At 34.9% G+C, this 22,952-nt stretch overlaps 5 protein-coding genes across 5 annotated transcripts; 3 read left to right on the plus strand and 2 right to left on the minus strand.

The window, feature by feature from the left end:
• Positions 1 to 3,453: 3,453 nt before the first annotated feature.
• On the plus strand, positions 3,454 to 4,065 carry LOC140809358 (uncharacterized). The gene has a single exon (XM_073167312.1). It carries the CDS (start codon positions 3,454 to 3,456, stop codon positions 4,063 to 4,065), a length of 612 nt encoding a protein of 203 aa, XP_073023413.1.
• Positions 4,066 to 4,957: 892 nt separating this feature from the next.
• On the plus strand, positions 4,958 to 8,690 carry LOC140823245 (E3 ubiquitin-protein ligase WAV3-like). Its single transcript, XM_073184494.1, has 3 exons — positions 4,958 to 5,064; positions 5,563 to 5,904; positions 6,355 to 8,690. Exons 2-3 carry the CDS (start codon positions 5,671 to 5,673, stop codon positions 8,290 to 8,292), a joined length of 2,172 nt encoding a protein of 723 aa, XP_073040595.1. The 5' UTR covers positions 4,958 to 5,064; positions 5,563 to 5,670; the 3' UTR covers positions 8,293 to 8,690.
• Positions 8,691 to 9,687: 997 nt separating this feature from the next.
• LOC140810177 (uncharacterized) lies at positions 9,688 to 10,519 on the minus strand. Its single transcript, XM_073168254.1, has 2 exons — positions 10,036 to 10,519; positions 9,688 to 9,884 (listed from the first exon to the last, which is right to left on the minus strand). Exons 1-2 carry the CDS (start codon positions 10,517 to 10,519, stop codon positions 9,688 to 9,690), a joined length of 681 nt encoding a protein of 226 aa, XP_073024355.1.
• Positions 10,520 to 11,477: 958 nt separating this feature from the next.
• On the plus strand, positions 11,478 to 12,550 carry LOC140810934 (uncharacterized). Its single transcript, XM_073169058.1, has 3 exons — positions 11,478 to 11,774; positions 11,860 to 12,112; positions 12,324 to 12,550. The coding sequence occupies exons 1-3, from the start codon at positions 11,478 to 11,480 to the stop codon at positions 12,548 to 12,550; spliced, it is 777 nt and encodes a 258-aa protein (XP_073025159.1).
• Positions 12,551 to 13,754: 1,204 nt separating this feature from the next.
• On the minus strand, positions 13,755 to 22,303 carry LOC140823253 (BTB/POZ domain-containing protein At5g03250-like). Its single transcript, XM_073184503.1, has 4 exons — positions 22,008 to 22,303; positions 16,381 to 16,450; positions 14,963 to 16,189; positions 13,755 to 14,392 (listed from the first exon to the last, which is right to left on the minus strand). The coding sequence occupies exons 1-4, from the start codon at positions 22,064 to 22,066 to the stop codon at positions 13,886 to 13,888; spliced, it is 1,863 nt and encodes a 620-aa protein (XP_073040604.1). The 5' UTR covers positions 22,067 to 22,303; the 3' UTR covers positions 13,755 to 13,885.
• Positions 22,304 to 22,952: the final 649 nt, after the last annotated feature.

The following is a 22,952-nucleotide window of genomic DNA, read 5'->3' on the forward strand; positions in this document are numbered from 1 at the left end:
CGAAACTTGGGCGTGGACTTGAGACATGCTTATATAGACGAAAAAAAAGCTAAATCTGCTTAAATAAATCAAGAAAATTATCCGCAATCAACATGTATCGATATTTAAATTTGATTAATTATTGAAGTTTAAATATAAAAAATAGATTAATATGACATGTCTCGAAATTATAAAAAGTTTTATTAATATTATAAATTTAGTTAAATTTTGAGTGCCTCAAAAGGAGGTTTGAAATGAAAAGGAGTTACTTTCTTGGCTACTAGCTCATTCTCTTTTAGGGACAATGAACTTTATTTCCCACCTTAAAAATATTGGAAATTTTTCCTTTTAAAAGGTTGTCTTTTTAGGGACTGGATTAAAGTTAAATAAAGGGGGAATAATGAACTACACTTACTCGTTTTTTTTAAAATAATTATAAAATATATCAGCCATGGTTGAACACTACGAGGGGGAATTATTTTAAGAAACTTGACATTTACAAATGAGAACTCTAGGAATTGGATAAAGCAACATAGTTCATATTCAACAAAATAGGCATCTTGTCCTTGGGATCTTTGATTTGGTAAGATAGGAGATTGTTTGCTCAATGATAATAGATTTATTTATTTACATCAATGTTTTCTCGGACGAGTTTGTCACACAAAGTTTGTTTAATACGATTTATCTGACTAATTTGATTTGCATGCTACTATGTTAGTACATGAGTTTACTTAGTATTAATAAAAAGATAATAATCATAGGTTTCATCGTCATAAAAATAAAATAAAACGACCATCTTTGGTTTCTTCTAGTTTTCCTAACTGTAAAAAGACATTATTTTACTCCCTTTAAAATTATTTAATCTATTATTTTCGAAAAATAAAATATTTAAACTATTGTGTTAATGTCCCAAAGTCAACAATATCGTGGGCAAACGTTAGCCGTTTGCGGGCACACGTGAGTTGATTTATTTATCAGAAAAATATAAGATTTAGTCTTCCTTTTTTTTTTCTTTGGATATGATCTGTTTTTAAGATTCGGATTCCAACTGGTTCCATAATGTACTCTTAAAATGGGTCAAAATAAGTACAAAACCATATTATTAATTGAAACCAAAAGCTAAATATATTGAAAAAATGATTTCCAATTTGCTCTCCGATGTTTTCTCGAATTTCAAACGAGCCTTTTACATAAGATCCATTTAATAAAATTTACCTGAGTAATATGATTTATTACGATGAAGAATAGCATCGATAGATTCTCTCATACACATATCACTTCCCAAACATATTTTAAGTTTTAAATTGGTGTAACGTGACTGATATTAAGGCACAAACTTGTGTGAGACGGTCTCACGAGTCGTATTTTGTGAGACAGGTCTTTTATTTGGGTTATCCATGAAAAAATATTAGTTTTTATGCTAAGAGTGTTACTTTTTATTGTGAATATCGACATGGTTGAATCTTTTCACATATAAAGATTCGTGAGATCGTCTAACAAGAGACTTACTCCGATATTAAATATGAAGATACTCTAAAATTTGTGTGGCTTGCATATAATGTGTGTGTGAGCTGCGAGATGTATTTATTTGACCTAATATTTTTTTATACATGTCGTATGAATTTGGCTTTCTGATGTTTCAAAGCAAGGTGAAAGAAAAATCAATTGCGATGGCATGTTGAATATTTTGTCATGAATAACAATTATAGTAAGACTACTCTAGGCCTTGTTGAATCAGGAAATATAATTTGAAAATATAATAAAAACGAGAAAATTTAATATGTTGAATTAAACAAATACTATTGAAATAATTGGGAAATCTATCTGATTTTGTTATGTATATTTATTTCTAATTTTGATTTTCGATGAGGTAAAATTTCGATTTTATTCTTATTCTTGAAATTTTGACAATTTCAATCTTTTTTCATCGAAAGTGTTAATGTGATATCGTTTAATATAATTGAAAGTCGAAAGTGTTAATGTGATATCGTTTAATATAGCAGACAACTCTGCTTTTATAATATTTTTTTCGATTTAAATATCTATTCATATATATGCATATATTTATGTATACAGTTGACATTGGAGTTGGTGATTTTCGTAATTAATAATTTTTTTTATTAATTGCTCGTGGGAATTGAAAAAAGATTTTCGAATGCCCAAATGTTGACTATTTCTGCTGCAATTGATGACATATTTATGTGTTTATTCTTGAATTTAACTAATTACTTAGCATGTGATTTCGTGATATTTTTGTCTACTGTAATTAAATATTTAAGAAAATAATATTTTAAAAATATAAGACTTTATCATATAGTGAGTAATTTATTAATGATGGCAGATTATTTAGTTGTGTTTATTTAATTGTATTAAACAATTAATAGAAATAATCTAATATTAAATATAAAAAATTCCACCTTATAAAAAAAAAATAGAACTAGTCACTGTTCTTTTTAATAGTAAACTGTAATCGAAATTATCTTCCAATAATAGAATGCAAAAACTTATGTGAGACGGTCTCAGGGGTCGTATTTGTGAGACGTATATCTTATTTGGGTCACCCATTAAAAAGTATTATTTTTTATGCTGAATATAGGTAGGGTTGACTCGTCTCACAGATTATGATCTGTGAGACGGTCTCACATGAGACTCACTCATAATAAAAAGTATTTTTCAGTTTCAACGTTAAAATCAAACACTGAAAGTAAAATTTATGGTCATGTTTCGATTCCTCGAATTAAAAAACCAGAGCCAAAACAAAAATTCGAAATCGGAAATTAATATTATGATTCAAGGTCCTGTACTATATATTAGAAACTAGATTTATATAATTTAAATTGCTTAACTTATATTAACTTTTTATAATAATTTATTATTATATTTATTGATTATAATTTTTAATATAATTGTTAGATAATTAAATTAAATTATTTTGGTTGGAGTAGCGCCATCATTTTCACCTTGGTTGTAAGAATTCGAAACATTAATTCAATTCAACTTAATTCGAGTAGCAACCAAATAAATATTAAAACCATCAGAATAAAGAAAAAACAAAATCATATAATTCTAGTTCCACTTCTTAATATTTTTTTTATTATTGTTATTATTATTATTATTATTACTATTATTATTATTATTACTATTATTATTATTATTGAAATCAAAAGAATCTCAAATCCGAAATCATATGTTCCAAATTTGTGGTCATACTTAGGTCCATATCGAGTCATCTTCTTAACCTAAAATCCATTTTATCCAAAAAGAATTTTCAACTTACACGTAACTAAATAATGACTGATTGTTCGGTTTGTGTGGAAGAACACCCAATTTTGGCAGTGTTTAAAATTGCATCGTGAAGCCCCATTTCTAGATTGTGCTTTATTTCTTTTGGCTACCTTCAAGCAAGAGGATTTTGAATATTTTGCTACTCTCTGTTGGGCAATCTGGCATGAAATTTGCAAGATCAACCATGAAATGGCCAGGAAGAAATTTACGATAAATGTGGACTGGGCTTATGCTATGATGGAAAATTTTCGAAAATACAGTTTGGCTGTTTCTTCTGGGAATAATGATGCTCAAATTTCTTTGGAAGATAAGTGGGTTCCACCACTACCAAACTATTTTAGATTGGATGTTGATGCAGGCTTTGATATTAGAAACAACAAATTTAGTGTGGGGGCGGTGGTGCGTAATACATTGGGACAGGTTTGTGGTGCGCATGCTAGCCCTATCAGATATCCAGGTTCAGTTGCTTGTGCGGAGTTGTTAGCAATCAGAAATGGAATGGACTTATGTCTCCGGGTTGGGCTAACAAATGTTTGTATATTTTCTGATTCTTTGGAAGCTGTTAGGATGGTCCTTTCACACGTAGAAGATCTTGGATCTGCTGGGGTTCTTGCTATGGAAATCCAATCAATGTTAGAGCTTCCAAACTTTCATTCCATCAAACATGTGCGACGAAGGGCTGTCGAAGTCGCTCACATTTTAGCTCGCAAAGCTTTATCTTGTAATAGATCCATTAATTGTGTTAATGACGACCTACCTTTGTGGTTGGTAAACATTGTATCTCGGGATTTTCCGAATTAATGTTATTATAGTTCATTTCAAAAAAAAAAAAAAAATAATGACTGAAATTTTGATAGTCAAATAATTTTTTGAAAAACATTTATCGCACAATCTCTCTCTAGGCAGTCTCACAAATCTTTATTTATGAGACGGTTCAACCCTACTGATATTCACAATAAAAAGTAATATTTTTTCATGGATGATCAAGTAACTGATATTCACAATAAAAAGTAATGCTTTTAGTATAAAAAGTAATACTTTTTCATTAATAACCCAAATAAGATATATGTCTCACAAAATACTACCCGTAAGACCGTCTCAAATAAGTTTTTGTCTTTTTTTTATACGTGGAACTCACAACCATCGGATAAACTTATGGGCTAACATGCAAACCGCGTTACCCAAAAAAATCATATTAGACATATGTGCGATAAGTTCACACGAGAATATTAGTAACTTAACTTTATTGTTACTATTATGAGTAGTTTATAAAATTAAATCAACCAAATATATAATAAATAAAAAAATTACTCTAAATATTTTACTAGCCGGACAAAAGCACACATTATCTAATTCAATAAAAATATATCATAAGAACTTATTTTAGCATTTAAAAATAATTAATTAGTATGATAAAAAATTAGATTAATTAAGTTAAAAATATATGCACGTGCTGAACTATTGGTAATTTTTTCTTGTTAATAAATCTAAATTCATACTAATTGATTCGAAAGTCGACGAATGAAAAGGTCGAATGAATATCACAAAATCATTCGAAGACAAAACTCATTAAAACTTAAAGCACAAAAAAATATATAAATCATAACATATATATGCTAAAAAAACATTATCGGACAAAAGAATCATTCATAGTCAACCTCAGGCCCCCCAATAGCACTGTCGCCAATCGACACAAAGCACAAAGTTACAAAACAAACAAACGATGGTCAGCTCACATTTCACGATGAAATCCCTCATCCATTTGGTGCTATTCCACCCATTGGCCGCCAAGAACAAAGAGTAAACCAATTTTCCTTTGGGTTTCCCCCCCCTTGTATGTTGATCTTTCTTCAACAGCTGTATATGCTACTAGTATAAAACCATCTCACTCGCCATCCTGGATTTTTCCTTGTGATTTACGTGCTTGACTATCTATCTATCTATCTATCTATCTCTGTGTTTCGGATTTGAAAATGTGAGTTGGTTCCTATTTTAATGCCTGCGTAGAAAAAATCCCATTTTCAAGAATCGAGCTTTCTGTTCAACTTTGTCCATCTCTTTTCTTGGGTTTTTTTTTCTTGAAAAGGGTTCTGTTCTGCTTGATTATTAAAAAAAAGGAAATAAAAGAAATAGTACTCTGCATTAGTAGCATTGATTTCTTGCAAAAGGTTTGCTTTGGGGGTGATTTGTTTCCTATTTTTAAGACTTGTTTGGAGAAATCCTGTTTCAAGACTGGGCTTTTTTCCTCACCTTTGTTCCGCACTTTCTTGGTTTTTTTTTTATTTTGTTATTTTAAAGGAACTACTTTGTTTGCGCAATCAAAGAAAGTTCTCATTTTGAAGAACATCAATAATTTTTTGAAAAGGGGATTTCTGGGGGGAGATCTTGCGCGGAGAATAGTTAGAAATGGGGAGTAATTGGAAGAAAGTAAAGATGGCGCTTGGATTGAATCTGTGTGCATTTGTGCCGGCAAATCATTTAGCTGGTGATGATCCTGATGATGTCTCCTCACCATCATCTGAGCTACGGTCTGCTGCAGCCATCCGGCCACGGACCCCGGAGGACTCGTCCTCTACTCCTCCTACGCCCAGTTCGATTAAGATGAGGCTGTCTAAGAGCTTTAGTAGAGCTTCTTCTAAGGTTTGATTTTGTCTCTTAGCTTCATTGACCACATGTGTAATTGATTAGATTGATTGGAGGTTAAACAGCATAAGAATCACCCTCAGATTTTAAATGTTTTGCGACGAGGCAGGTGGATAGGTTCTGGCAAAAAAATTCAAAGTTTACGATCTATCTTATGGGAAAAGCTAAGGGTGCATTTGTATAGTTGATTTGAGCTTCATGGATTTGAAGTATGATGTCCAATTTAGTTGTATATGGTTTGCCTACATAAAATGTTGGGTTCCCCAAAAATTGATGTGGACACGGAATGAAATTTAAAACTTTTTGTGTTTTCATAGGCATTGTAATCGGTTGCTTTTCATAGGATGCATTGTTAGGCTGCTCAAGTATTGATAAGGAATAACAATTTTTGAACTTATTGATAACTTATAAGTCATGTTTCTCACAAGCTTTTGCTTAAATTTACAGAAGAATTGTGCGATATGTTTGGCGTCAATCAAACAAGGAAGCCAGGCGATTTTTACTGCAGAGTGCTCACATACCTTTCATTTCCAGTGTATTGCATCAAATGTTAAACATGGCAATCGATATTGTCCAGTGTGCAGAGCAAAATGGAAAGAAATACCCTCTCAAGGCCACAGCCTTGATCCTCTAATGGGGAGATCAAGGGTGAATCCCATCGATTGGCCCTACAATAATGATAGGATGATTAATATCCATCAACACCCGCCTCGTTCGAACTCCAGTCGAAATGCCTCGCCCCTGTTTCATACCCCTGAACCGGCAGTCTTTGACGATGATGAGTCCTTGAATCTTGAAATTGAAACAGCTTCTCCTGAGAGAAACACTGCGGATAAATGTTCAGACGATGGTGTTGACCAAAGAAAAGTTGTTATTAATTCTTATAAAGAAGTTTCAGCTGTTCCTCAATCAAGCACTGTTGATAGCTTTACCGTGTTACTTCATCTAAAAGCTCCTTGTTCAAATTCATGGCGTAATTTCAGCAGGAATGATGCAAAATCGCCGCAAATCTCTCAACTGCCTCGTGCACCTGTTGATCTTGTAACTGTTCTTGACATAAGTGGGAGCATGTCAGGTACGAAGTTGGCGTTGTTAAAAAGAGCTATGGGGTTTGTGATACAGAATCTTGGTCCCAACGATAGATTGGCAGTTATAGCCTTTTCCTCCTCGGCTCGACGCGTCTTTCCCCTCTGCAGAATGTCTGAAGCAGGACGATATAAAGCATTACAAGCTGTCAATTCTTTGGTTGCCAGTGGAGGAACAAACATTGGCGAAGGCTTGAGAAAGGGGGCGAAAATAATGGAAGATCGAAGAGAAAAGAATCCTGTTGCCAGTATAATATTGTTATCCGATGGGCAAGATACGTATTCAATCAATGATTCTGGTGGCAATCAGAATCAACCAAATTACAGCTCGCTTCTTCCCTTATCTATCCACCCTGGAGAAAGTTCGGGTTCCAAGATTCCGGTTCACACCTTCGGCTTTGGTACTGATCATGATGCAACATCGATGCATTCAATATCTGAAATTTCGGGAGGGACTTTTTCTTTCATTGAGGCCGTGGGGGCTATACAGGATGCATTTGCACAGTGCATCGGAGGCCTGTTAAGCGTTGTGGCAAAAAATCTTCAAGTAAAAATTGAGTGTATCCACCCGACTGTCTATCTCGAATCTATTAAAGCTGGAAGTTACCCTAATGGTGTCTCCTCTAATCACCAGTCGGGATCCATTGATGCTGGAGACCTGTATGCGGATGAGGAGCGAAACTTTCTTGTTTCTGTAAATATACCAGCCGAAATTTCAAGCAACAAAACATCATTGTTGAAGATAAGTTGCACTTACAACGACCCCTTCACTAAAGAAACAGCGACCTTGGAAGATCACGAGGTTAGAATTGAGAGAACCAAGACGGCTAGACAAGGAACCTTCTCCATTGAAGTGGACAGACAGCTGAACCGGATTCGAGCAGCAGAAGCAATAGCACAGGCACGAACTGCTGCTGAACGTGGAGATTTAACTGGTGCCATTTCTACACTTGACAACTGTCGAAAATTGTTATCAGAAACCATGTCAGCTAAATCTCAAGATAGCCTCTGTATTGCTCTTGATGCCGAGCTAAAGGAAATGCAAGAAAGAATGGCAAGTAGGCGTTTGTACGAGGAATCTGGAAGGGCGTACATTTTGTCGGGATTGAGTTCGCACTCTTGGCAAAGAGCGACTGCTAGAGGCGATTCAACAGGTGGTTCGAGCAATACTCAGGCATACACCACTCCATCAATGGTTGAAATGGTCACCCGGTCTCAGGCCACATTGAAGAATGGTTCTTCAACTCAGAGACATTTACGACCAACATGGTCGTTTGCCTCCCGACCGAATCCAAGGTAGTGATTTAATGACAGGAGAAGCAAGGTGATTTTTTCAATAATATAAGAATGTTCTTGTTTTGTTTTGTAAAGAATAAACTGTGTAAAAATAATATGCATATGTGGGGAAGGAATGGGAAAAACTAGCTTAGGTTAAAATAACTTTTTGTTATTTTATTTGTTGGGGTGAGATAGAGAAAAGGCACATTGCTTTGAGAGCAATTTGGACAGAGATGCTAGTGGTGAATTCTCCTGTAATGCAGATTTTCTACTACTCTTGATGTTCTGCAAGTATGATATTGATGCAATAAGCAATGTAATATTAAGTGTACTTTACCATTTTTCTCTCTTTTAAGTTATATTTTTATAAATGTATCAAGGAAAGAATGCTTCAATGAAAATGACATATGTCAATTCCAATATGTTTATGCTACATTGAGAATGTTTCTCCTCTATTTTAATATCATTACATCACGTTGGTTTATCATATTTTTATGAAAGTACATTATATAGATGATATTTAGCCAAATCCTAGAAGAAAAAATAATCATAGAATATAATAATCATATTTTATGTTTCTTAAGTAAAGTTTGTAAGAACTTATTTTAAGGTTTTTCAGTTTCTATAAATAATTTTTAAATATTTTATTGATTAGAAGCTTGAAGGTATTAAGATAAGTTTTTGCAACCATTACCTTGCTCTTTTGATTCTGAAATTATTAATTATTGAAAGCCTTTTTTGTGAATACAAAAATATTGTCAATGTATTATATATCACGCAATAAAGTTTCAAAGAATTTACTATATTTTTCAAGAAGTCATGATATATAATTAAGCTATCTCTCTCTTTAGACCATCTCCAACCCATTACGTTATCTTAGTGTCGCACTAACTTTAAAATAGTGTAATTCTTACACCAAATACAAAATTCATCTCCAACTCATCAACTCTAAACTCTACACTAAGACGAATATTCTCGGAATATTCCCTATTATTTTATTAACAACAAATAATTTATTTCACAAAATATTTATAAACACAATAATTAAAATATCACTAATATCTAAAATCATCTCTATATTAAAATCCATTATATATATTAATGAATTAAAATATTAATTAAATATATATTTATAATTACTTTAAAAAAATATAATATTTAATATTATTATTTTAAATACTTAAACTTATTACTTAATTAAATATAATTAACTAATCATTCAAAAAAATTACAATCACAAAGATAAATATTTTGAACATAAATTACTAACATACAACCAATATTCAAATGATGCTTATAAAATAGAAATGACACACAAATATCCAACTTTTAATTAACGGAATTACTATATAAATCTCATAAATGATCGATCAGTGCATCTCGTAGTGCGAAGTGAGCCTCTCTGTCCCTTATTTTTTTATACCGAGCAAGAAATTTCTTGAAATCTTATATTTTGATCCGTAACCATTTCCACATTTGGAGTTGGTGCTTCCAACTCATCTTGGATTGGTGTATCCAAGTCACGCTCATCTTCGATAATCATATTGTGCATTATTATGCATGCGGTCATTATATCTTGCAAGTGTTTCTTCGGCCAAGCACGTGCTGGAGATGCTACAATTGCAAATCGTGAATGAAGTACTCCAAATGCGCGTTCGGCATTTTTCCTACATGACTCTTGTTTCATTGCAAAAAATTTTTTTTTTGAACCGCGTGGATCATGAATTGTTTGCACAAGAGTTGACCATTTAGGATATATATATACCATTGGCTAAGTAATATCCTTGATGATACTCTTTTCCACCAATAAAGTAATTTGCTGGAGGAGCGATACCTTGCGCAAGATTTGAAAAAAGATTGGATGCCTCGAGAACATTGATGTCATTGTTAGACCCTGACATACCAAAAAATGCATGCCATATCCAAAGATCATAATCAACAACCGCTTCCAAAATAATGGTCGGAGAACCACTACGACCCGCGTATTGTCTTGCCCATGCTGTTGGGCAATTTTTCCATCTCCAATGCATACAGTCCAATCTTCCCAACATTCCAGGAAATCCACGTTTTTCACCAATACGCAGTAGTCTATCAATATCAATGGAGGTAGGTGACCTTAGGTATCGCTCTACAAACACCTCTACAATATCCCGACAAAAACGTTGAAGGCATTGAATTGTAGTTGATTCTCCTATCTTAATATATTCATCAGCAGCATCTGCTGGTGTACAGTATGCCAACATCCGCATTGCAGTAGTAATTTTTTGATTAGTAGAGAGTCTCAGCCGACCAAGACTATCTACTCGTTGTATGAAATAACGATCATGATTCTTTACAGCTTCAACAATACGAAAAAAAGGCCTCGTGACATTCAAAAACGTCTTCGAAACATTGCTTCATTGTGTCTTGGATTATCAGCAAAATAATCGTTGAAAAGATTACGATCCGCCAATTCTCGATCACGCGGAATTACGATATGCCCAGGAATCGACCCTCCATGTTTGACTTCAACTTCATGTTGCTCGGCATATGAAGCCGCTAAAATTGTGTTATTGGTTGCTAGACTCCCCAATAAATTTTTTGTTTTGTTGATGGACTCAAATTGATCTTGAACATGTGAATCAAATTCATCAGATGAGCTAGATGATGTTGAATTAAAAAAATGAAAATTTTGAAAATTCATGTTGTATATTGATAGTTGGAAATTTTGAAGTACGAGTTGGATAACTTCATATGATTGATATTATATAACAAAACCAAATCTATTCACATTATCTTTATCATCTATCCAAAAAATCTGAACCGATTTATACACCGTCGGATTAGATTCCATTTAATCCGAACCATAGGATCTTTAACATATATCCAAAAAAATCTGATCTGATTTATTCACCGTCGGATTAGATTTCATTTAATCAAAACCATAAGATCTTTATTTATCATTTATAAAACTTATCATATTTTGATCCAATTTATACTCCGTCGGATTAGATTTCATTTAATCGGAACCGCATGATCTTTATCCTATATACAAAAAATCCGATCTAATTTGTTCACCATGGGATTAGATTTCATTCAATCACTCAACCTCATATCATCTAGTATCACTCATTCTATATATAGATTAACATAATTTCATTTCGAGTCACCATTATCATTCTCTATATAATAAATATTATACTTATCTCCCAACATATTTTTGTTTCAATGGCTGCGAATGCACGAACTGCTTCTTATTCATATCAAGAAAACATACCCCTTTGTCATGTTTATCTTGACATTTCCCAAGATCCTATCATAGGCATAAACCAATCTCGAAATAAATTTTGGAGTCGTGTCGAGCAAAGCTACAAAAGTTCTAGAGCACCCGACATGACTGAAGTTCGTAACAAAAGATCTGTGCAATCTCGTATGGGCTTAATATTGGCGGCGATTAGTAAATTAAAAGCATGCATCCAACAAGTTGAACAACTCCATCCAAGCGGTGCTTCAGATGTGGATATTGTGAGTTTTGTTTTGATATAATATCTATACTTATAGTATTATCAGTTTTTTATATTATTTAACTTAACTTTAATTTTATATACAGATAATTCGTGCAAAAGAGTTAATGAAACATGATTCTAATTTCAAGAAAGGTTTTAAGTTTGATCATGTATGGTCTATTATGAAAGATATGGAGAAATTTGCAGCTTCGTCAAATCATTTACGGTCAACAATTCAAAGAAGTATTGAATTTTTCGACTCTCAACAATCGGACACACAAGCAACGGATTCCCCCAAATCAGCGTCCCCTGGATTATCACCATTTGAGATTAATTTAAGTGATGAAAATATTGGTGGTACTTCGTCACATCGGCTACTTATAGTGAAAAAAGCAAAATTGAAAAAGAAAAAAGATGAATATATGTCAAAGACAATTGAATCAATGAGATTAGGGCAAAAAAAAATTCTGGAAATAATCCAAACTGAAAATGCTTATCGTGAATATAACAAAGAAAAAATGTATGCAACAAACTGAACGAAAATTGGAACAAAATGAAACAAAAATAGAACAAAATCGAAAAATGTTGGATTTGACTAGGTTTCAAGAAGAAAACAAAATTTTGGTAATTGATCTCAACTCAATTCAAGATCCATCTTTGCGTGAAAATTTTAAGGCCGAACAGTCAAGAATTTTGAGTGAGAGAGAAGAAAGAAAACGTGCACGTGATAGTCTCGACTATGGAAAATATTTTGGAGACATTGGAGGATCTGGATCCAGCTTACCTCCGTTTTAAATTGAAGTGCTTGTCATCATTATTTTATTGTATTGTTGTATGATTTTTAATAGTTTGTTGTTTATTATCTTGTTTAGGTTTATGTTGTATCATTATCTTTGATTTTAAGTGTTGTCATCTTATTTTGTTTTATGTTGTATTGTAATGTCAATTTTAATAATTTAGTGTTTCTTATGTTTGTTTATTTAATTTTGTATCATTTTCTTTGATTTTCAAAAAATTAGTGTTTGAAATCTTAATTTTTTTATACTTGTATCTTTGTATTCAATATTAATTAATTTAATTATAACTACATAATTATGATATTCATGGCATATTTTATATTATTTTATTTACTACAACTAATTTATCACAAATAATTTATTAACATAATAATATTATCTTTATTAATTATACATTAAATTAAAATATCCAAGTTTTTTAAAATCACTTTGTTAAAATTTATTGTTTGAAATAATACATTTTAATAATTAAATTAGATTATAAAACTAATTATATAATATTTAGAGTTTAAGTAAAATAACATAAAAAACAATTACAAAAAAAGGAAAAAAAAACAAAATAAGCAACGCTTTGGTGCAACACAGTAGCAAATCTCTATCTTGGCGTCAAACATAGTGCTGGGTTGGAGAAAAAACAAACTACACCATCTTGCTTTTTACGCTAATTTAGAGCTCGATTGGAGAAGCTCTTAGAAATTAGAATAGAAAGTTTTCTTTCGTCAAAACCTTCCGTCTCATATATGATTTCCTTCCATAATCCGTATAAGATTGATAGAATGTGCAAAGGCCTGTGATTGACTGAACGATCCAGAGAATGATTATGATTTTCGTGGGTCGTTACTAGCATCACAAAGCAAAGTCAGACTAGTTTCGAGGATTTATTTAAATTGCGGGTGAGCAAAATTTCGGTTAACCACATTTTTTTAAATATAATTTAAGTTTATTATATTAGTTTTAGAGCCACAATATTTTTGGTTATTGGGATTTGTATTGCTAGCATATTCATGCGATAAAGTTTCAATAATTCATTATATTGAGATTTGAGTTCTCAGAATTCAGAACTCAACTGTATCATTCATGCTACATGGATTCTGTCCGTCGTCTTTTCAATGAAAAAAAAATGATCTACTTGCTCGTCATAAATCAATTTCGTCTCAAACCCGAGGGATCGAAACTGTAGTTCTTCCTAAACAAAAAGACTAGACTAGAAAAATGTGCTTAGTTGAAGAATAAAACTGAGCATCAAATAGTCCATAGTCCTACTTCTATGCCCCCAGTATTTCTGGAACACAAATATATAACTATTTGATATTCCATCAAAAAAATTTCGAATTCAATGATTCGACTTACATTTTTCGTGCTTATATTTCCCATTCAAAACTGGTTTTTTAGGTGGTTGAAGTGCTTCCCCACTGCAGGGTATCTTAGATTTTAGACCAAATCTTCTACAGAAGTTATTCCAGTTTCCTTTGTTTTTGACAAGCTTCCCTATATCTTGTTTCATGCCCTCAAATTCCTTTTCAAGCTCAGAAACTCTTTCTTTCATGTCGTCAAATGCAAATACTAGACTATTTTCAGAGATCGTTGTGGCCATGTGGTCATTTGTTGGTGCAACTTTGCCACTTAGATTCTGCGAATTCTCAAAATTGTCAGAGACAAAGAGCCAACCGGCCACAGAGGTGCGTAAGTGAAGTTGTTCGAAGAATAGAACTTGAACAATGACGCGTAGTGGTAGCCTCTCATTATGAGCTGCATGGGTGCTGGCTTCTAAAGAAAATTTCTGGTAATTCATGAGCCTGCAGAGATGTTCTTTCTCCGAGTCTGTCAACCACGGATGTGCCTACGGTCAAGAAATCTAATCAATGTATATGACGGAAATATTAAATTATACATCTTATCAGGTTATGTAAGAAAATGGCTAGATGATATCAACTGAAAAATACTAATCTGTCCCATCAGCATAGAGAGAGAGGGGGAGCTGGAAGGGAAACCCCCCCTCAAATTTTATGTACACTGGCATAATTATAAATATGAAAATGTCGGGTGAAAATACTTCTAGTCCTGCTACAGGAAAACATAACTCCAAAGATAATCATGTCTAAAATTGTCCACTCTGGAATGTCATTTCAAGTTCACCAGACCCTAATATTTCCACAAATTTTAATAAGCTTTGTCCTTCCAACAAAAGTTTCCCAAGAAAATATATAAATTTCCAAATGCCCGCCTGTATATTAAGTTTTTGATTATGTACTTGGCTAATAGGAGCCTAAACATGAAGTCTTGATTACAAAAAGATGTAGGATTATTTAAAAACTTCAACTTTAAGTCCCAAATTCAGCATACTTTTAGGCGTATCCATCGGTTTTAGTGACAAACTTAAAACACTGAATCAAGGTATATTGATTATTACCTTGAGAAATATATCAATTGCCCGGTAAATCCCATCATGTAAAGGCCTCGAATAGTCGGGGATTGCAGCAGCGAGTGAAATGAACTTCTCTAATCCCAAGTTGACATCAGGTGCAACCTCAGCAAGATAGTTGTCTAAAAGATTAGCAACCTTTGTCATAGGCTCAAGTGAATGAGAGCCTCCGACCAAATTTATTTCCTCTACCAAATTATCTGAGATAAAATCTGAGCAGTCCCCATTAATCAACATGAACTGATTGACCATTCGATGAATGCATTCAACGTCATAAAGGGTTTCTGCTGAGTAACATGTGTTTGGTATAAGAAGGTCTTCCAGGAGAGCTTGGTCTAATTCAGCACCAATCTTCCGTTCCAGTGCTTCTCGACTTGATGGACTGGTGCATAAAATCTTCGAGATCCTTAGAAGTTTAAGTAAAAATTTGGTAGGTATGACGCCCCTTTCACTGGGCAGAAACATGACTATCTCTTCAATCATAGTCCTTTGATCCACGTCAGATAAAGAAGGAAGCGTTGATCCCAGAGTACTCTGGCGGAAGCTCAGCTGCCTACCGTTCAATGGGAGATGACTCTTAGCATAGAATATTATCATTTCAGCAATTTTATTGGGTGCCATGCCTTTCGAATGAACCGCACATATCAGCCTTTTGAAGAGAGGCATTTGAAGAAATGCCACGTCCTCATACCAACCATCTTCTGTTGAGGAGACTTCATCACAAGTTGAGTGTATTCCATTCCATAGGAAGGCACTCCCCAGACTCTGAGTCATGCTTTTCCCGGCCATACTATAACTTAAAAGGTGTGTATTTGCACAAGCTATCATTGCGAGCGAATCAATGCCTTTTGAAACTATGTGAAGTTCTTCTGCTAGGGGAAGGAACTTTTCAGAGGTTTCAAGGGCTTTGATGGTATCATCCCAACTCCCGAACAATATAAAGAGGAAATTTTCGGTCTGTGAGATGAGGTTTCCTTCTCCATAACTTGCAGTCATTTGAAGGTGCTCAGACGCACATCTGAGACTCACAACATTTCTTGCAGTGAGTTCGACTTTGACATCATAGCAAAACTTGGCTATGAACAAAAAGGATTTTGCCCCACCGGGAAAGTTATCAAGATGTAAAGTGCATTCAATCTCGTCTTCACAGTTCATCCTTTCAGAAAAATCTTGAATAAGTTTTTCCAGAAATCCGCTTCTCGACAACAATGGAAACTAGAACACATACCAAAATAAAAGGGTCAGAACAGATCATAAGTAGTATACAAGAAAGATGACGTAAATAAAATAACTTGAAACCATCACATTCAATCCTCTTCATGGATACACACCTAGAATGGTTCACTAGCTGGTTAACATTGCAAGCACAACAAGCAATACACACAGAGAAAGCATACAGATCAGACCTTGTGAAGGTGGAAGAAAGTCCCTTCCACTTCAATGCTAATATCACTTGGAATACAATGGGAACACATCCTGTAAAAAATAAAGAAAAATCACAGATATCACAAAGTGAAAAGGCTTGCAAAATTACATCAGAACATGAAAAATACTCCACAAAAATGTTGACACAACTGTTGAAGATATAACATCTGGAGAAGCATACAAGGCATCAAAATCTTAAAACAGAAAAAAAATCATATTATTACGCGAAAGCACCCCTCAAGTCCTGGCTCGCTAGAACATTTTCCGTGTGTATACAAGTCCGATATCTCTCTGATATCGTGGAAACTTTTCCTTACTCGCCTTTGGGGTGATCCCAACATGCCAAAAAGGCTTCTAGTGCCGCATCGTTGTTTCATTTTCCAGTTTTTTAGCCGTCACTAACCCGAACCCACTTCATGCTTACCTCTTATAAATCACAGAACCAAAATACACCAAGCATATTGCGCAGAGTGCAATCATGCATTTTTGTATATTGAAAATATATGAGAACTCAAGTCAGTTTACAAGGAGGTCATTGATCTTTATACATCAAGTGTGATCACCACTCTTAACTGACTGTTAACTAACTAACTAATGAGTAGTTAACTAACTGATGACTAACTAATAAACTCTAGTCTAATAGCCCCCCTCAAGAGGTACTATAAATGTTTTTTATAGACAACTTGGACATCAGATGCGAAAGAGTGGAGAATGGTAAAGGTTTTGTAAACATGTCAGCTAATTGAAGATGAGAACTGATCGGTAGCAATTTAACGAACCCATCCTTGATCTTGTCGCGAATGAAGTGACAGTCAATCTCGATATGCTTGGTTCGTTCATGGAAGATAGGGTTGTTGGCAAGGTGGATAGCCGATTGATTATCACAAAAAATCACAGCTGGGGTTGAAACCTTAAATTGTAAGTCCTTGAGCAATTGTGTGAGCCATAGTATCTCGGTGGTAGTAGTGGCCAATGCTCGGTATTCGGCCTCGGTTGAGGAACGAGAGACTGTCAATTGCTTCTTTGATTTCCATGAAATGAGAGCATCACCAAGAAAAACACAAAAACCAGTTATCGATTTGCGTGTGTCTTTGCAAGCTGCCCAATCCGCATCAGAGAATGCCCGTAGCTGGATGGAGGATGATGCTGAGAAAAAAATTCCTTGGCCCGGATTGGATTTGATGTATCTCAAAACTTGATTTACGGCATGCATATGTGAGGTACGTGGATGGGAAACATATTGACTGAGTTTGTGAACTGCAAACATTATATCTGGTCGTGTTAGAGTGAGGTACAAAAGGCGTCCAATGAGACGTCGATATGTTGTGATATCAGCAAGAGGTTCACCATCATCAGAATTAAGATGTGATCGAGGATCCATCGGGACAGTGGTAGGTTTACATGCAAGAAAACCAGTGTCTTCAAGAAGATGTAAAGCATAATTACGTTGGGAAAGATAAATGCCAGTCGAAGATTTAGCTATCTCAAGACCAACAAAATACTTGAGATCCCCCAAATCTTTGAGTTTGAATTGGCTTTGAAGAGCAGATTTCAGCTGTTGAATAGCATGGATTGAGGGACCGGCAATGATGATGTCGTCAACATAAACTAACAAAGTAATAAAGCTAGAGCCCGAGCCCTTTGTGAACAATGTATTATCGGATTTGGATTGAACAAATCCTGAGTTGAGCAAGGCATTGGAAAATTTGGTGTACCATTGTCTTGATGCTTGACGTAATCCATAGATGGACTTATGAAGATGACAGACAGATTTGATTCCTGTTGGGAGAGAAGTATCACTCGACTGGTAGCCTAACGGAAGGTCCATATAAACTTCTTCAGAAAGGTCACCATTTAGGAATGCGTTATTAACATCTAATTGGGCAAGGTGCCAATTTTGACTTGCTGCTAATGCTAGAATGGTTTTGATGGTGGCCAATTTTGCTACTGGAGAAAAAGTTTCAAAGAAATCCACTCCTTCACGTTGAGTATATCCTTTGGCGACTAATCGAGCTTTATATCGAGAAATGGAGCCGTCAGAGTTGTGTTTGATCTTGTAGACCCACCGACATCCAATGGTCTGTTTGCCCGAAGGAAGCGGAATCACTGACCAAGTATTATTTGCATCCATTGCATCAAGTTCATCTTGCATAGCTCGTCTCCAGTGATCAAAACGCACAGCTTGATGATAGAATTGTGGTTCAACTTGAGATGATATGTTAAGCACCAAGTTCCTATAGGAAGGAGATAAAGTCGCATACGAGATGTAGTTGCTGAGAGGGTATGTAGTTGATGATGAAGGAGCAGAGTGATGCTGTATCATATGGCAGTGATAATGTTCTAAATAGGAGGGTGGTCGAGATATTCTTGTGGATGTACGAGTGGGAACTAAATGTGTTGGGTCACGTGAATCAACAGAAGAACCAGGGAATGCATCGGGAATCACGGCTACTGGTGGTATAGATGACAAGGAAGTGATGTCCGAATGAGCAGAAGCATCCATTGCTGCTGATCTAGGAATGACAATATCTGGGAATGGATCACAAACACTGTCCTTAGGAGAAAGATAGTGAAAAGGGAAGATGGATTCCTGAAATTTCACATCCCGTGAGATGAAAATTTCCTTGCTCTCAATATCCATTAATTTATAACCTTTGATGCCCGGAGGATAGCCAAGGAATACACATATACGAGCTCTTGGCATAAACTTATCTCGATTTGCTGCCAAAGTGGACGAAAAAGCGAGACAACCGAATGTTCGAAAATGTGCATAATCCACCGGTTGGTGATAGAGAAGTTCATATGGTGATTTATTTTCCGTCCATGGTGATGGAATGCGATTCACCAAGTACGTGGCTGTTAGTATACATTCACTCCAAAATGATATAGGGACTTTGGATTGGAAAAACAGTGAACGAGCCACATTAAGCAGATGTTGATGCTTCCTCTCCACAACAGAGTTCTGTTGTGGAGTTTGAACGCAAGAAAACTGATGTAGAATCCCTCTTTGTGCACATAAATCAGTAAAGGCTAGTTCTTTTGCGTTATCAGTTCGGAACATCTTAATTTTGGCATGAAATTGTGTCTCAATCATGGTACAAAATCTGGAGACAATCATGTTTGCTTCAGATTTATGTTGTAGAAGAAAAACCCATGTGAATCTTGTATGATCATCAACCAACGTCAGAAAAAATCGCTGATTATTACATGTAGGAACATGGTAAGGCCCCCAAATATCACAATGTATTAGTTCAAAAGCAAAATCAGATACTCTATGCTGTGAAACAAATGGTAAACGGGTTTGCTTAGCTAATGGACATATATTGCAGATTCTGGGATGACAGGAGTTATTTACTTCAAACTTTAGATGAGACTTCAGAAGTTGCATGACCTTTATTGAGGGATGCCCAAGTCTTTGGTGCCAAGTATGATGAGTCCCAACCAGATTAAGATGAATGTCAGAAGGCATCATTTTTGAGTCCAGAACATATAGCCCTTCTATGCGCTTACCCTTGCCAATCGTCTTCTGTGTGTTGATTTCCTGAATCATGAATGAGTCAGAATTAAAAATTATCATATTCGGTGTGCGATCAAGAAGGCAACTGACGGATAGCAGGTTAAACTTAAACTCTGGAATATATAGAACATCCGAAAGGACCAGAGAATCTCCCAAACAAATATCACCATAAAAGTGCACATCCACATATTCATTGTTAGGCAGAGTCACTCTTGAATCTTGGGTGGCCTTAAGAAAAATGAAATTATCCTTATTGGAGCAAATATGTCTAGAAGCACCCGAATCGACTATCCAGCATGTAGGAATATTCAATGCACCTGGAATTGAGATGGAGAGACAGGTACCTGATGTGGATGGAGCACTAGCAGTATCATGTATATCCATTTTCTTGTCAGATGTCGAGAGTTGTTGAATAAACATTGCCATTAATTGTTCCATATGGCCTTTGTTTAAATTTTGAAGAATGTTGGAATTGTCCCGAGTCTCGGATGCCTTGTCATGTCCAGATACATGATTGACAGAGACATCATTACCTCTATTTCCCTGTCTATAACGGGTCTTGTATCCGGGTGGGTAACCATGAATTTTATAACAGGTTTCAATTGTGTGCCCCGGAATATTACACGTTGTGCAGTGTGGCCTTCCTCTTTGAAATTTTTGTGGTTTTCGAGTGCCCAGAGGTGCCTGATTATGTTCACCCTTGAGTATAAATGCCATACCTTGATTTTGAAGAGGTGTGCCTTGATATGCTCCAACCTCCCGTTGCCTTTCCTCTTGGACAACTAACGCAAAAACTCGACTAATCGGTGGCAGAGGATCAAGTAATAATACTTGGCTCCTAACTTGTGTGAATGAATCATTTAGACCCATGAGGAATGTCATAGTATAATCCATCTGAACATATGATTCGATGTTCTTCACCCCACTACAAATGCATTTCCCACAGTTGCACATTGGACGAAATTGATTCAACTCTTCCCAAAGAGCTTTAAGCTTGGTAAAATAAACATTGACAGAATCCTGATTTTGACGAAGTTGAAGAAGGTCTCGGCGAAGCTGGAAAATTCGAGGACCATTACTTTGTTGAAATCTCTCTTTGAGATCGTTCCAGATTTCCAAAGCGGATTCAGAAAACAAGATACTTGCTGATATGTCCTTAGAAACAGAATTTAACAACCAAGAAATGACAATGTTGTTGTTGCGATTCCATGCATTTATTAAATTTGACTCAGATTCTGATGGCTTTGTAATCGATCCATCAATGAATCCTAATTTGTTTTTAACAGATAATGCAATTTTCATTGACCTACTCCATGATGCGAAATTATCACCTGTTAATTGTTGGGACACAAGAGTGAGCCCTGGATTATCGGCATGGTGTAGGAAGTAAGGGCTTGACGGATCATCAATCACAGATCGGATTGGTAAATTCCATGCTTGTGGACCTGTGTTCGCCATGAATTCTGGAACGATTAAAATCTGCTTTGTTCAGAATCTACGATCGGGAGTCCTGGTAACTGAATTGTTGAATCTGCAATCGGAAATAATCTTCGATCAGAAATGAAAAACTTCAACCGATCGGAAATGGAAATCTTCGATCGGAAGCTGGTAACGCAGGAGTTCAGTTTGGAATTGGCGTTTGCTCTGATACCATATTGCGCAGAGTGCAATCATGCATTTTTGTATATTGAAAATATATGAGAACTCAAGTCAGTTTACAAGGAGGTCATTGATCTTTATACATCAAGTGTGATCACCACTCTTAACTGACTGTTAACTAACTAACTAATGAGTAGTTAACTAACTGATGACTAACTAATAAACTCTAGTCTAATAAAGCACACCATAAAACAATCTGGTTGGCAGGGCCGTGCCGCAGGGGCAATTATCACACAAACATATATCATCAAGTAACACAAGAAATAGCTGGGAACAAATTATCTACCAAAGTAGCTTCCTTAAAATCCCAAGATAATATGATTATAAACCCATATCAACAGACCATAACGAAATTTAAATAATGGGTTTCAAAAGAAGATTCCCCAGTATATACGCAGATTGGAGAAAAAACAGAGAAATGAGAAGACGGACCAGGTCTGTCCCTCCAGGCGGAACCCGTCTTCCTTTGTACCCAGCTTCATGCACGCCATTGTCTAACACTAGTCGCCACTCCCACACTGTTTTACGTTTCGATTTTTCACCACAACTCTGTATCACGCATTCAATACGTCCATATTTAATTCAGATAAAAATTTGTTTTTCGAAAACGAAAAAAACAAAAAAAAAATGAGTATCATAAATGAGATACGATGGAGTATGAAACGGCGAAATTGACCCAAAAAATGGTTTGGGTTGTTGAAAATTTGGAGACAGAAGAAGACGGGAAAAGGTAAGGATGTAATCTAATGGAGTCGAACTCTTGTACGTTGAGCTTGGTTCGTTTATAATCGAGCAGAGCTCGAGCTTTATTTAACGAATATATCCATAGTTCACGAGTTTATTCAAATTTTTATGAAGGCTAAACAAACTTAATAAATATGAATTATACATTTAAATTTTTATTAAATTAATTAAAAAATAAATTATATATTTTAAAAAATATATATTATTCTTATTAAAATTTATAAATTTATTATAATAAATAAATTTAATAGATTTTTCTATATATTTCATAAATAATATGCAAAATCAATAAATCAAAGATCAAACTATTATTTTTTCATTTAAAAGATTACTCATGAACTTACCAACGAACATGTTCACGATTTCTTGAGTTTGGTTTGTCTAACTTAACGAGCCTCATTAAACGAGCTCAAACGAACTTTTATCGAATCGAGCTTCGAATATCTCACAAACGATTTGGTTCGTTTACATCTCTAGGAATAGGTAGTGACCCAAGAGTGAAACAGGTGGAAACAAAATCCAGCGAATAAATATTTGGCTGCTGACCGTTGCCAGCTTATAATGTAATGATCCAAAGGTTCTGTTTGGATGAAAGTGATATTACATAATTTTCATCCTTATTTCACGTGCTAA

The sequence above is a fragment of the Primulina eburnea genome, chromosome 1 (assembly GCF_022965805.1).
Source record: "Primulina eburnea isolate SZY01 chromosome 1, ASM2296580v1, whole genome shotgun sequence".
Classification (NCBI taxonomy): domain Eukaryota; kingdom Viridiplantae; phylum Streptophyta; class Magnoliopsida; order Lamiales; family Gesneriaceae; genus Primulina; species Primulina eburnea.